This window comes from Fistularia commersonii, chromosome 16, assembly GCF_037954325.1.
Source record: "Fistularia commersonii isolate RoL2024-O1a breed Wild chromosome 16, RoL_Fcom_v1.0, whole genome shotgun sequence".
Lineage (NCBI taxonomy): Eukaryota > Metazoa > Chordata > Actinopteri > Syngnathiformes > Fistulariidae > Fistularia > Fistularia commersonii.
This window is the reverse complement of record NC_141299.1, coordinates 717,312-732,158: the sequence shown is the minus strand read 5'-3', so window position 1 is coordinate 732,158 and position 14,847 is coordinate 717,312. Positions and strand designations below refer to the sequence as shown.

Genomic DNA, 14,847 nt, shown 5'->3' with positions numbered 1-14,847 from the left:
TCTTGAATGTATGCATCCTTTCTGAAACTGTATGTTTAGGATCTGAAATCATCAGTATGGTCAAAGTAAAGTGCTCCCATGTTCTGGTGCATTTGTGCATATCTGGTAATTTTATTTCTATTCAATCCATTCCAAATTTCTACATACTCTCACCATTGTTAGGCTGCTTTGAGAATTGATCAGAGAATGTGGATGTGTGCACTGCCATGCAGGAGTGCTCATAAAAGCTGTGTGTGTGTGTGTGTGTGTGTGTGTGTGTGTGTGTGTGTGTGTGTGTGTGTGTGTGTGTGTGTGTGTGTGTGTGTGTTTGTGCGTGCGTGCGTGCGTGCGTGTGTGTGTGTTTCCAGGATGGCCGTGCCCCTTCGGGTGTCCTAGTTTGTGCCATGTTCTGCTTCTGCCACCTCTTCAACAACCCGATTCCTGCCATGCAGCTGCTCAGCGCCAAGAGACCGGGGTCTGGCCTCTGGCCATCACACCGCAGGTTTGGTGTGTGTGTGTGTGTGTGTGTGTGTGTGTGTGTGTGTGTGTGTGTGTGTGTGTGTGTGTGTGTGTGTGTGTGTGTGACTTGTCAAACGAGTGGAGCAGAGAAGAATGGAAGTGGGACGGAAAACTTAAAAATAATGGCGTTGCAGTTGCTGAGGTATCTGAAGCTACTAAGCAAACATCCTCCCTGAGAGCTTCATTTATCCCAACCCCTCTAGCAACCCTTCTCTGCTGATTTGGAGTATTTGCATCTAGCACCATCTAGGGGGGGGTCCACAGTTTGCACACAGCTATTACTGTTACATATTTCTATCTTTTTTATTTTAATTTGATTTTATTATGATATTTTATTAATCCCTTGTGGGAAATTCTTTCCCTAGTTTGGTGTATTTAATGCAACATGAGTAGTTGGCAGCCATCTAGCAGCACCAGCGGAGCGTTTTATTAATTCCTGCACCACATTATGTGGCGCTTTTATCACCTATTGATCTGGATGGGACATTTTAATACCAAAAAAGGTTTTTTGGACAAAGCATAATCTAAATTGGTTTATTGCGGGCAGATCATTTGTATTTCATTTTTGCAGTCATCCCCCAGACGAAGTTGTGTTGAAACGACTAATGGTGCTCATTGGCTTCTTAAAGCACAACTCGTACGAAAACAACTTCTCGTCCTGATGCAGGTACATCGGCTATGTGTGCAGCATGGTGTCGGAGAAGCCCAGTCTGCCCCACTGCAAGCCGCTGAAGATCAAGGCGCTCACCATGAGCCCTGTGCCCTGCTTCAACAAGCAGCGCAGCGGCTGTCGGCCCTTTTGCGACGTCCTCATCGGCGAAACCAAGATCTTCACTACCGCACAGGAGTATGAGAGGATGAGGTAGGGCTGGGCGATGACACCCGAACACAATCTAGGGCCATCATTTGACGCAGCACTCCTCATTTATTAATGTTTTGCAAAGATGAGTCAGTGGGATTGATCATTTTCCACCTGATTCCCTCTGGAGATTATTCTATGAGTTACAGTCGTTGAGCCACACTCCCATAAAATCTCCAAAATCTCCTTGTAAAGCATCCAACTCTTAATTATTTTGCGCTTTGCAATTAAAATCTGTTCCAGTAAATTAGACATCATTACTAGTTTGGCGTCACCACCACGCAAGTTGACTGTCGCATGAAAGTAGTTTTACAGCTCTTGCAGACGAGTTTCAATTAAACTCCATGTGGTTTTCAAAGAGCCATGCGCTGTTGAATTCAAATGTATTTTATGTGAAAACAGCTGCAGTTCCCCCCGCTGCAGTGCTTGCCTGGAAAACATTTTAAGGCAACAACAACAAAAAAACAAGGGCTTTCAAAGAAACTGAAAAGTATGAAAGGCACAGAACAGCTGCCAGGCGCCAGTAATTTTCTTCACCTTGTTATCTTTTCAGTTTCCCCAGGCAGCTTCTCTCCTTTTCCTGCTCCTTGTTTACTCACTCATTATCTGCTCTCCCCTGTTGGTGTTAACCCCTCCCTTGGGGCCCAGGGAGCACAGGATCCAGGAGGGCAAGGTGGTCTTTCCTCTAGGTGTGAGCGTTCAGGGAGATGTGGTGGTGTCCGTCTACCACATGAGGTCTACCATCGGAGGACGTCTGCAGGCCAAGGTAAACCTGATGGATCTGCTGGGCGTCCCTGAAGACTCCTGCAGGGCTCACAGAGAGGATGTAGCCATAAATGGAAATATTCATTCAGCAGAAATGGAGACGTATAACTGGTCATTCTCTTACTCACACGTCCAAGCTGTTCAGGGTCTCCACTTAATGCTTTCGGACCAGAGAGAACATGCAAACTCCACGCAGAAAGGCAGAAACTTTCTTGCTGCGAGGCAGAAGCACTTAGCACTGTGGGAATAATCAGCACAAAATAATGACACCATGGAAGATTTTTCCATTTTTCGCCGTCAATCAGGGAAAGGAAACAATTAAAAGTTAATTTGTTTCCTTGTGCGTTTTTGGTCACTGCTCCCCTTTGCCCACAAACTTGTGTCTCCAGGAAATTGTTTGAGTCCAGATATACCCAACTAGTTTGTATCGTTTGTGGAAAATGTAAATAAATAGCTCTATATAAATCCCTGTGTTTGGAAGTCAGCAGGAACTTCTCTGAGTAATAAGTATGACTCCCCTGGACATGTTTGTGGCCCAGCATTCGTTAGAAGTAACCCTGTTATCTTTGCATTAGGTATCCAACACCCAGATCTTCCAGATCCAGTTCCATACGGGCTTCATTTCACCAGGAACCACCATGTTGAAGTTCAACAAGTAAGAACCCTGTTTATAGTATTGAAGCATCCAGGTATCATAATTCAAATTAAAATGCATTCGCGGAATGTTTTTTCATTTTCAGAAAGCATATTTTGACTCCTTACTAAAATGAGTCATTAGTAATCCCAACTGCATTTGCATTTTCTTCTTCCACACTGCTCACTCTGTCACCTAATCCAAATTAAAAAGCAAAATAAATTTTAAGATTTAATTTTCAATCTTTTATTTCAAGTCTAAACATACTGCCACATTCTAAAAATAAAAAATCATCTCTGCTACTGCATTTTATTTTTCATTTTTGACATTTCTAATTGAAATTTGATCACAATCTGCTGGGAGTATGTTTTGAAAATTAAATGTCAAATATAGTTTGCTTTTTAATTTGGGTTAATTCACAGAATGCGCAGTCTTGAAGGAGAAAATGAAAATGCAGTTTGGATTACTTATTACTCATTTGAGTTATCAGTCAAAATATGCTGCCATTCTGAAAAAGAAAAAGCATTCTGCGAATGCATTTTAATTTGAATTATGATACCAGGATGCTTCTATAAGGTAGAACATCACCATAGCACACATTGCTTCACCTTCATCCATATACCGTCTTCTCTCAGGCCCGAGCTGGACGCTTGCGATTCTCCCGAGAAGTACCCCCAGCTCTTCCATGTGATCCTGGATGTGGAGGTGGAGGCCGTGGACAAGCAGAAAGACCTGACACCACCATGGGAGCAGTTCCCCTGCAAGGACCTGAGTCCCAGCGTACTCTTCTCGGCCCACCAAGAGCACCAGGACGCCCTCGCCATTGCCGGTACATTCTCTTTGTTTGTGTGTGTATTATTGTATTGAATGAGCCCATATGGCCATGGAAAAACGCCTGAGAGAATTGAAATTATTAGCTAGTAGCCATTAGCATTTGTGATTCCATAACTGTTTCTTCAAAGTTGGCTCTAACATCAAGTTTTACCTTTATATTAATACAGTTGACCCTTGACTTACAAATGCATCATCTTAGGGGTTTTCTCAGATCTGTGCTGTTGCTCGGTTGCGTTATGAATTGAACCTAAATCTGAGTTAGGAGCCAGCGGGATGGGCGTTTGACACCCACCTGGCCGCCGCTATCTGTGAAGTGGCATTTAAAACAGTCGTAAGTGCCGTGCGTCACTAGGTAGCCCAGAGAAAATCATGGAAAAACATCAGCGAGGTGTGGACTCGTCCGTGAAGAGACGAGAAGCTGTTGCATCGTCTGTGAGAAGGTGGGAGACGTTTATGGGGATTTGGTGCGGCAGGCGGCGGGAACATCAAAGGGCAAGGCGTTGGAGGAGTCATTGAATGAGTCATTTGCAGAGTCATTCAAAGACCCGTTCAAAGAGTCGTTCGAAGAGTTGTTTGAAGCTGGTTGGCGATGGTTTCCACCAGCATCTTTCCCACCAGCAAAATATATTATTATATTTTTATGCATTATTTGTTGTTTATAATGTAATTTTTTTGTTATTTTAAAACATGTAACAAAAACTTAGAACAGATTAATAGCATTTCGATTAATTTCAATGAAGAAAATTTAATTTGATATGCAAGCAAATTGAGTAACAACCTCGCTGACAGATCACTTTAACTCCTAAGTGGCGGTATCATTGCACTATTATACTGGAATGCGAGAAAAAAATCGTCAAGGTGGTTGTATGTCTGGTGAAATAAAGCAAAGGAAGCAGAAAAAGGTGTCGAAAAGTGAAAGTTTGTCATATCGGCTCATCACCTCATCTCCTTGGAGTGTTAAATCAAATGAATCATCCTAAGGAAGATATCAGATTCCCCCCGAGTGTTCTTTTCACCACTTTGGGGAAAACACCAACCATCCAAGGTACAGTACGTCACTAAAGCAGCACAGATAAACCTTGACCTACAAGTACTTTTCCAGATCCGAGCAGTCACTCAGTGTATGTTTTGCTCTATGATCGGAGCCCAGATCTGAGTTAGGGGCGAGCTGGATGAGTGTTTGACATCCACGTGGCCTCTGCTGTCCGTGAAGTGGTGTTTAAAGACAGAGGCGACAACAGCAAAAATCATAGAAAAACACCAGTGAGGTGTGCATGTTTTGGACTCGTTGGTGAATGGATGGAAATGTTGTTGTTGGTGGGACATGGTGATGGTGAGCATCGTCTGTGAGAAGGCAGGAGATGTTTACAGGGGTTTCGGTTTGGCGGACGGCGGGAATGTGGCTGGATGAGGTGTCAGAAAAGTCGTTCAAAGCTAGTCGGGGGCGGTTTGACAGTTTTAGAAAGAAGGGTGGCTGCACTCCATCCATAAATGGAGTTTAGACCTAAAGTATCACAAAGTTATACTTTTGCATAGTAGCATAGCATAGTAGGATAGCATTGTAGCGTTAAGGGTGGAGCCAGTAAGTTAAGTGATAGAGCACTTAGAGTTAATGCATTTTTGCTCCATCTCCAAAGTAAATACACTTAATACAACCACTCTATGTCTTTACATTCTCCTTTATTATTTATTATTATTTGCAATACATTATTTATTCATAAAGTACATTTTTCTTATTTAAAAACATGTACCAAAACAGTGGTCTGGAATGGATTCATTGCATTTCAGTTAATTTTAATAAGGAAAATTATTTTGATATATGAGCAAATTGTGTTTGGAGCTCAGTCAGGGAACGAGTTAAAGTCAAAGTTCCACTGTATTTGAATACACTTGATTTTGTTGAGGTGCGACGTTGCAGCAGAGAACCCACGCTCCCTGTAAGATAGCAAAACCGCCAAGATAAGAGTTCTACGCTGGAGTAAATATTCTAGGAAGGTAAAAGGGAGTTCAGGACTGAGGTCGGTTTCTCTGGATCCATCCACAGCTGAGCAAAGATCCAAAGTTTAGGAAACAGAGCAGAGCTTATTATCATACTTTATTAATCCCTTGCGGGAAATTCCTTCTCTACATTTAACCCATCATGAATCATGAGTGGTTGGCTGCCATCTAGTGGCACCAAGGGTGCAGTCAGGGGTTCAGTGTCTTGCTTAACAACACTTGGACACACCAGAAGGAGCCGGGAATCAAACCAGGACTGTTAGGTTCTAAGGATGATAGGTCTACTTCCTGCACAATGCCGCCCCTTAATCCTGGAGGCAAACACAGTTTCAACAATCCTCTGGAAAAACTCAAGCGAGGCTGGTGCTGGTCTGCTGGGCATAGGGTAGTGTTGAGCAATTAAAAATAGATCAACTACCGTGGTATTTTTGCTGCGTGACGTCTCCAGAGGCTGGAAACCCACCAGGTGCAGCACAAAGACAGACTGTCAAATCAGGTGATTTCTCCTTCGTACCGCTACTCATTTAGCCTTACGTGGAAGTTGTAGGCTGATCGCCTGGTAAAGAGCAGATGACACTGAGCATGAGGACTCGGGATTAGATCAGGGTTTTATGAGCACCGGTTTGGTGGGATGCTGGGGTAACAGATACAATACAGCATGAGTAATGGGGCGTATCACGGAATGGATGGCGAGTCTTGGCTCCTGACTGTTCCCCACACACTGTGGAGGCCAACTTGTCTTAGACACCGTCAGATAGGTTGACGCGCAGTCATTTTGGTTCAAGAAGATGCTAAGCACTTTAGTCCGGACATGAGTGAATGAGGTTCAACACATAGCTTAAGCTAAATGGCGCAGGTGGAGGGCTGTTTTGAATCTATGTGTTAAGATGCGATGGGATGTTTAAAAAGAGGACACAGGATAATTTGCACATGCAACCTGCAACACATCACGTTATTTCCAATTTTAAGATTTGTGTATTTGGCGGCACAGTGGCACAGCGGTTAATGGCATAGATAATGAATGAATGAATAAAGAATTTGTGAATTATCTTCATGCAGTATCATTAAAAATGCTGACTGAGACCCAAATGACGAACTAATTGATATTATTGAGTGAAGCTAATCTATGTAATGGAGTAATGGTGTAGATCAGGGGTGTCAAATGTACGGCCCGTGGGCATGTACCAGCCCACTAGGGGGTCCAATCCAACCTGTGGAATAAATCTACAGTTTGAAAAAAATACATTAAAATTATTGCTAGAGATGGACCTGCTTTTCCGTTGGCCCCGACACCCTCATCAGCAAGATATTGTTGTCAAAAAAGAGAAAAGTTGACATCAGGTTTTCCAAGAATAATGGACCACTTCTTATTTGTTTGTTGAGATTCATAAGAAACCTGTATGCTTGGTGCCGATACAGCAAGTTTCGGTGCCACTGTGAGATGTACTATGAGAAAACACAACAAAATGCAAAGAAAATTCAGAAGACAGAACTGAGGCATAGTGTTGTTGAAATTGCACGTACTTTTCTCCATTATATCTCAGGTTGTTCGTCATGTATTTTTTTAAGGAACAGTTCATTACATAAAAAAAAATATTTTGTAGTTTATCCGGTTCTCCTTTACAGTAAAATAAAGGAAAAATTTGGACTTAGTGTTATTTCGAGGCAATTACACAATGATTTTACTGGTCTGGCCCCCTTGACATCAAATCAGGCCGATATGTGGCGCCCGCATCAAAATGAGTCTGACACCCCGTTTTAAGTTGTTGGTTAAATTCACACAATGCTCAAAAATGAATGTTGTCATGATTGTGTTTTTATTGTGTCACATTAAATCCGGGATGTTCTTGCGAATGCCTGTGATACACCCAACAGTATGTAAGTGTACGGATTCAATGTTACATGAGTGTTACCTCGAGGTAATTACGCTATGGTTTTACTGGTCCGGCCCCCTTGACATCAAATTACGTATGTTGCCCCCCGGACCAAATTGAGTTTGACACCCCTAGTGTTGATGGTAATGTTCTAACTAATTTATTTTTACATCTCAACTTCTAGGTTTGATTAATGTCTATTAGATGAATAAATCAAATCCCATCCCAAAATATCCCCTAAAAACCAATCAGGTGCCATGATAGCACACACAGAGTCATTCATTCACTTATACCTGAATTTTATTTCTGCTCCGACAAGACGAGATGGAGGGCCTGGACCTGGAGGGTAAGGCCTCAGCCCCTTCACCCACGCTGAGTAGTTGCCATAGCGACACAGGCTCATCGCCCTTTTTCATTCAATGCTACAAAATATCCTCATTGGCGTGAAAATAACAAAACTGTCCATCTTTGCACGGCGGTTCAGATGTTTTCCATTTCCGATGTGTGCTGATTGAATGGGGCGGAGCCTGATCGCCAACCCGTAGTGCCGTGTAGTTCGTCTGGTGGCGGAGATTCTCACAGCTTTGCCGGTCTGTGTCCACGACGGGGCCACGCACACAAACACGTCTTTTGTCCTCCAATCGAGAAAAAGTGACAAAAGACAAGACTCTAAATGTGCAGCATGGTGGTGCAGCATTAGCGCTCCCGCCTCACAACCAGAAGGCCCCTGATTGGATCCCACAGGGGGGCCTTTCTGTGTGGAGTCTCCATGTTCTCCTTGTGTCTGCGTTGGGTTCCTCAGGGTTCCTCCCACAGTCCAAACACATGCAGGAGGTTCATTGGAGACTGTGAATTGCCAAGATGTGAATGGTTGGTCTCTATGACCTGTGAATGAAAGGGTGAATGGTTGGATGTCCCTATATGTGGCCCTGTGATGGACCGGTCCCGGGTGAACCCCACCTCTCGCCCGATGACAGATAGGCTCCACCTTCTTGTGACCCAGAGTGCACGACAACCAGTACACATGATGAATAAGTGAATGATTTAATGTTCCTTGAAATGGCCATCACTGTTGCAAATCACCTCGGATGAGGACAGCTATTAGCCGGTAGCGGTGTTCGGACGGCGTACCAGAGCACACAGTGTGAGTGGAGCGGCTGATGCTTGTAGAAGTGACATATTTAGTTTCCCCTTGTTCTCCTCCTGTGTGCTCCTCTTCACCTCCGTCCTCAGGCCTCTCATTCCCCCGTCCTGCTCTTCTTCACCGCTCTTACGCTCTACTCTCCTGACCATTTCCCCTTCAGAGCCGAGCCGGTCGAGCCTGGACGGCCGGGGTCACGTGGACGAAAGCGAGCCCTCCGACGACGAGATGCTGTCACTGTCGAGCCAGCGGAGCAGCACCAGCACGGCCCCGCACAAGTGTGACCCCGCGCCAACGTCCACAGCTGGGGAGGTGGACCTCCTCGGCCTGGGCGGGGAGGAGGTAGGCCAGCCGTGTCCTTCGACCGCGGCCGCGACCACCGACCTCCTCGGGGATTTGTTCGGGGCTCCTCCTCAGCCGACGAGCGGGTCGTCATCCACCCAGTCCACGCCGCACAAAGTGGGCCCCACCACTGCCTCACCGTGCCCCTCACCAGCCCCAGGTGGGACAGGGGTCAAATCTAAAACATGTCTGAGATGATAAGAAGAATCAATACTGGCGGTAAAATGAAATGGAATAACATTGCGACCGTGTCCCGCTTCCCCCAGTGTTTGACCCCTTCGGGGCCGGCCCCGTGCCCAAGGCTCAGGACATGATGGGCTCGTTCCTTGGACCAGGTAATGTCGGGCAGCCGGACCCTTTCCTGCATGCCGCTCGCTCCCCTTCCCCCACCCTGCAGCCCACCAGCTTGGGTAAGGCATGCTTCTGCCGTGCACAGCTTTACCACCTCACAACTCACTCAAAAAATCACTTGTGGCTTCTTTGACTTTGCATGAGAACTTGCTTCAGCTTTGTCTCACTGCCGTCTGCCAAGCACGGCGGACACAGCCTCCTACTTTCATGTTGATCGGGCTTTAAATGTTGCACCCTCAGGCCAACTTTCCTTTTTAGCTACCTTTTTCTGCTTGCTTGGCTTTATTTCACAGGACATATGACAGATTCCAATATAATAGTGCAGTGATACCTCTACTTAGGAGTTCAAATGATTTGTCACTGAGATCGTTACTGAATTTGCTGGAACATTAAATTAAATTTCACCATTGAAATCAATTGAAATGCTATTAATCTGTTCCAGGGCACTGTTTTTGTTACATGTATTTCAATAAGAAAAATGTACTTCATAAATAACAAATAATGTATAAAACTATATTAATACATCTTCAGATGAAGATGCTGGTAGCAGCGGAAGATCCTATCCTTAACATACTGGCTTCACACTTGATGCTACATTGCAATGCTAAATCTAACTTTGCTGCACTTTATTTGTCTAAACTCCATTTATGGACAGAGTGAAGCCGCTCCTCTTTTTAAAACCATCAAACCGTCCCTTACCGGCTTTGAATGTCTCATCTGACACCTTATCCGTCTATGTTCCGGCCGTCCGCTGCACCAAATCCTCGCAAACGTCTCCTGCCTTCTCAGAGACGATGCTCTCCGTCACCTAATCTCACTGTAAACAACTTCTCCATCTCTCCACGGACGAGTCCACAACACGCACACCTCGCAGGTGTTTTTCCCATGACTTTCTCAGGGCTACTTAGTAGTGGTTGTTGCCTTTGTATTTAAATGCCACTTCACGGACAGCGGTTGTCAAACCCTCATCCCACTGGCTCCTAGCTCAGGTCTGGGCTCCAACACAAAGCAAAACATCCACTGAGCGACAACTTGTATCTTGCAAGCTTGTAAGTTGGGGCACTTGTAAGTCAAGGTTCCACTGCTTTAGCGACATACCTTGTGTGGTAGACATTTTCCTGAAGTGGTGAAAAGAACACTTGGGGGGAATCTAATATCTTACATGGGTTGATTTACTTAATTTAACACACATGAAAGTGAGGTGACAAGCAGATATGGAGGAGGAATGTGTTTCCAGCGTGCTACTGCAGCTGCCAGCCCCAGTCAGGTGTCAGACATGTTTTGTTGCGTCATGTGAGATAAAACGCCTCTCTTCCAAATTCCCCACTTTGCTGCAAATGAACAGGCCGGGGCTCCCCTGTGCCGCTGTCGGCCACCCCAACTGTCAATATCCAGCAGCAGAACCCCATGGGAGGCTGGGACTGGAACAGACCCGCCACCACTACCACAGGTGAGCCCCGACCCAGCGTCATCACAGAAACCTTATTGGGAAGGCTCTGCCCTGATGCTCTGAAAATCCTCTGCGATGATGCAATCTAGGGGGAAGCTTCGGGATGGGCAGCCGCTCGGCCACCACCAGCCCCACGGGTTCAGTTCACAGCACCCCCACCCATCAGACCAAGCCAAACACCTTGGACCCGTTTGCTGACATCGGCAACCTCGGGGGGAGCCTAGGAGGTGGGTCAGTCGTCCGACGCATTCCTTCAAACAAGCACATCACTTCATCGATAACAGGGGTGTCAAACTCATTTTGGCCCGGGGGCCACATGCAGCCTAATTTGATGTCAAGGGAGCTGGACTAGTAAAATCATAGCGTAATTACCTGGAGGTAACACTAAGTCCAACTGTTTCCTTTGTTGTAACGAACTGTTCCTTAAAAAAATAAATGACGAATAACCCGAGATTCACAAAGAAAAGTAAGTGCAATTTCAACAACACTATGCCTCAGTTCTGTCTTCTGAGTTCCCCGTGCATTTTGTTGTGTTTTCGCGATGTCTCGTATTGAGTCTCGTAGTGGCACCGAAACTTGCTGCATCCACACCAAGAATACAGGTTTCTTAATAACCTCAACAAACAAATAATAAGTGGTCCATTTTTCTTGGAAAAGCCTACATTCCATGTCAACTTTCTCTATATTTTGACAAAGACATCTTACTGATGAGGGTGTCGGGGCCAATGGAAAAGCAAGTGCATTTCTAACAATAAGTAAAAATACTATTTACAGACCCGGAAGCCGCATGACTGCCATCTGCTGTAAGTTCTGAGTCATATAGGGTTGTGCCATGTTGCGAACACCAACTAAAACAGTGTGCCCAAAGCAGACAATTTAGAAACTGCATTTTTAGTTTAAAAGAATAGGTCATGATTTTTATGATTTTTTTCAAACTGTAGATGTATTCCACGGCTTGGATTGGACCCCGTGGTGGGCCAATACCAGCCTGGGGGCCGTATGTTTGACATCCCTGATCCACACCACTTCACCCAATAATATCTATGAGTCCGTCATTTGGAAATCAGCATTGTCAGTCAGCATTTTCAATGACACTGCACGAAGATAATACACAAATTCGTCATTTATTCATTCATTCATTCATTCATTCATTCATTCATTCATTCATTATCTTGCCATTAACCACCGCGCCACTGCGTCCTCTTTCTAAATATTCCATCTTATCTGAACACGTAGATTCATAACAGCCCCACACCTGTTTGATTTAACTTAAGCTACTAATTAAACCTCATTCATTCATGCCCGGACTAAAGTGCTTGGCATCTTCTTGAACTAAAATGACCGCACATTAACAACGGCTTTCAAGTTGGCCTCCACACTGTGTGGCGCTAAGCTTCGCCATCCATTCCGCCATATGCCCCATTACTCATGCCATACTGTATCCAGCGTCCTGCCAAACCTGTGCTCATGAAACCCCGCTCTAGTTCTGAGTCCTCATGTTCAGTGTCATCTGCTCGGCTCCGGGCGTTTAGCCTGCAACTTATATATTTACTCCACAAGATGGATTGAACCCGCTGGGGGGCCCCTCAGCAGCCTGTGCACCCCTGATATATCATCTCCTGCATTTTCTTCCAGGAGGTTCTGGATTCTCCAGCAAGCCCACCACCCCTACAGGACCGACCCCGTCCTTTCCTCCCATGGGCTCCCCGTCGCGGCCTCCTCCTTCCCCGCAGCACACCGGAGCTTGGCAGTCCCAAGCAGGAGCCGGCTTCCCCTCATGGCAGTCCGGCGGTGGAGGCGGTGTGGGCACCGTAGGGTGGCAACCCCAGGGACAAGGCCCCCCCGCGCAGCCAAAGCCCAGCCCAAGCCACTCCTCCATGCCTCACACCTCGCCCCAGAACCGACCGAACTATAACGTCAGCTTCTCCGCCATGGGCGGGGGCTCGCCCGGCGCCGGGGGCAAAACACAGGCCGGCATGGGTGAGATAGAAGCCGACGGCAGGGGGTTTTAAAGCAAACAGGTTTCGGGCAAAGGTGGCTTGTCACCTGCAGGGGGGGCTACGTGAGCGCAACATTAAGACCTTAGGTTCAACTAAGCCCAGTCCTGGTTTTGTTCTTCAGGGGCATCATTGTCATGTCTTCTCTCCTTTCCATCAGGCCCGAAGCCCAAGGTCTCCGACGCCAACTTTGATGACCTGCTGTCTGGCCAGGGCTTCGCGGGAACCAAAGAAAAGAAAGGGCCAAGGACCATCGCAGAGATGAGGAAGGAGGAGATGGCCAAAGAGATGGACCCGGAAAAAATAAAGGTAGTGTGTGTGTGTGTGTGTGTGTGTGTGTGTGTGTGTGTGTGTGTGTGTGTGTGTGTGTGTGTGTGTGTGTGTGTGTGTATGTGTATTTGTATGTGTGTGTGTGTGTGTGTGTGTGTGTGTGTGTGTGTGTTCATGTTCGGATTGGAAAAATGAAAAGCACAAGTTGCTTCCGACTGTTCCTGTTTGCTTCTGTGAGTGGCAGTAGTGCCGCACCTTGACTCACAGCACTCCATCTGGGCGGAATCAATGCTCCAGAAGGTTTCCGTGCTTTTGTTTTTTTGTGTTTATTCACTGTGGAACAATGGAAGCAATTCATCTGCCCTTCGCCCCCACCCAAAAAAAACAAACAATAACAAAACACGGCTGCAAAGGACCCTATTTTATTCTGGAACGTGATCAAGCGTCCAGGTCTAGCCTGGCCAATGATTCGTTTTATGATTTGACGGGAGCCCAGACAGTCTGGAGTTGTCACATGGGCCTCCTGTTTGTGTCCCAGATACTGGACTGGATCGAGGGGAAGGAGCGCAACATCCGTGCCCTGCTGTCCACCATGCACACCGTGCTGTGGGAGGGGGAGACTCGCTGGAAGCCTGTCAGCATGGCCGACCTGGTCACGCCTGAACAGGTCAAGAAGGTCTACAGGAAGGCGGTCCTCGTCGTTCACCCGGATAAGGTGAGATGGGCGGTACCAAACTGTGTGTGGTGCTAAGTCTAAACAAAGATGTGCTTTATTGGGAATACTTGATGAAAACATCTGCTGTGATTTCTGGACTAGTAGCCACTACTTTTTTCACTTGAACAATGATGCGGCTAATTATTTTGCCCAAATATTTAGCCTCGTCACATTGACAGCGCAGAGTACACGCGTTTGGTTTGCACAAGTGACATTGAGAGCGACAACGAAAGAGAGACTAAGGGGGTGTGTGACGGAGGAACTCTTTAATTCTGACACTGAAGAAGACGGCTTCAGTGGTTATAATCAGAATCAGAATCAGTATACTTTATTGCTCCCCCAGAGGGAAATTGCTTTTAATTGAAAGCAGCTCCTGCTAGTCAAGTGGGGAAGAATCAGGATAGAACTCGATATAAAATAAGAATAAAAATAACGAATAATAAAAAATAAATGAAAAAGAACTGTAAGGACCAAAGGAAATAAATAAAAATAAAGTTAAAGGTATGTAAAAATATACATAAAGATATATGTAATGTATATACATGTGTATTTACAAGTACATGTATATGATTACATGTAATAATTTTGTGTAAAAGTGGGGGTTGTTGTACAGTAAAACATTTATTGCACAGAAGACACTAAAGAGTTTTACAGTCTGATGGCTGCCGGCAGGTATGATTTCCTTAGTGTGCGGGATCTGCGTGCACTTTATGATTCATTGTCTAAATGCTTGTTTATTGTACACTTCATTGTTTATGTGCACTTTTGCTCATTTCATGTCACTGTGAAAGTGAGAAAAAAATCTTTAGGATTCCTCTCTATGCTTGCACATTGTGGAGAAATTGACAGGTAACAGGCACTGTTCGGAAAAAGGCATTTTTGGGACGTATTTAATCAAAAGTTAAATATATCTTTCCGTGTAACATCTCATGTTAAAAACCGGCCCCTGCGGCTTATCGACAAGGGTGGCCTATATATGTTCCATTTTTTTTATTTCAAATTTTGTGAGTGCGGCTCATATTCAGAAGACCTTAATAGTCCAAAAATCAAGTCAACCTTTTCTCGTTGTGTCTGTAGTGCCCTTTTTATGTAAATATTTCCCCAAGGTTTTGCTTATAG

At 45.4% G+C, this 14,847-nt stretch overlaps 1 protein-coding gene across 8 annotated transcripts in view; it reads left to right on the top strand.

Annotated features, from left to right (window-relative positions):
* Nucleotides 1-14,847, top strand: part of dnajc6 (DnaJ (Hsp40) homolog, subfamily C, member 6) — a 48,580-nt gene that overhangs the window by 28,942 nt on the left and 4,791 nt on the right. For 3 of the 8 annotated variants that reach the window (XM_086161438.1, XM_086161436.1, XM_086161433.1), the window contains 13 exons: nucleotides 348-481; nucleotides 1,166-1,360; nucleotides 2,006-2,123; nucleotides 2,698-2,777; nucleotides 3,392-3,585; nucleotides 7,782-7,808; nucleotides 8,767-9,105; nucleotides 9,212-9,355; nucleotides 10,642-10,746; nucleotides 10,836-10,973; nucleotides 12,382-12,726; nucleotides 12,904-13,052; nucleotides 13,552-13,728. In XM_086161438.1, coding sequence (XP_086017564.1) covers nucleotides 348-481; nucleotides 1,166-1,360; nucleotides 2,006-2,123; nucleotides 2,698-2,777; nucleotides 3,392-3,585; nucleotides 7,782-7,808; nucleotides 8,767-9,105; nucleotides 9,212-9,355; nucleotides 10,642-10,746; nucleotides 10,836-10,973; nucleotides 12,382-12,726; nucleotides 12,904-13,052; nucleotides 13,552-13,728 — 2,145 coding nt within the window. The remainder of the gene's footprint in view (nucleotides 1-347; nucleotides 482-1,165; nucleotides 1,361-2,005; nucleotides 2,124-2,697; nucleotides 2,778-3,391; nucleotides 3,586-7,781; nucleotides 7,809-8,766; nucleotides 9,106-9,211; nucleotides 9,356-10,641; nucleotides 10,747-10,835; nucleotides 10,974-12,381; nucleotides 12,727-12,903; nucleotides 13,053-13,551; nucleotides 13,729-14,847) is intronic. The other 5 variants (XM_086161440.1, XM_086161437.1, XM_086161439.1 and 2 more) reach the window with 3 other exon arrangements.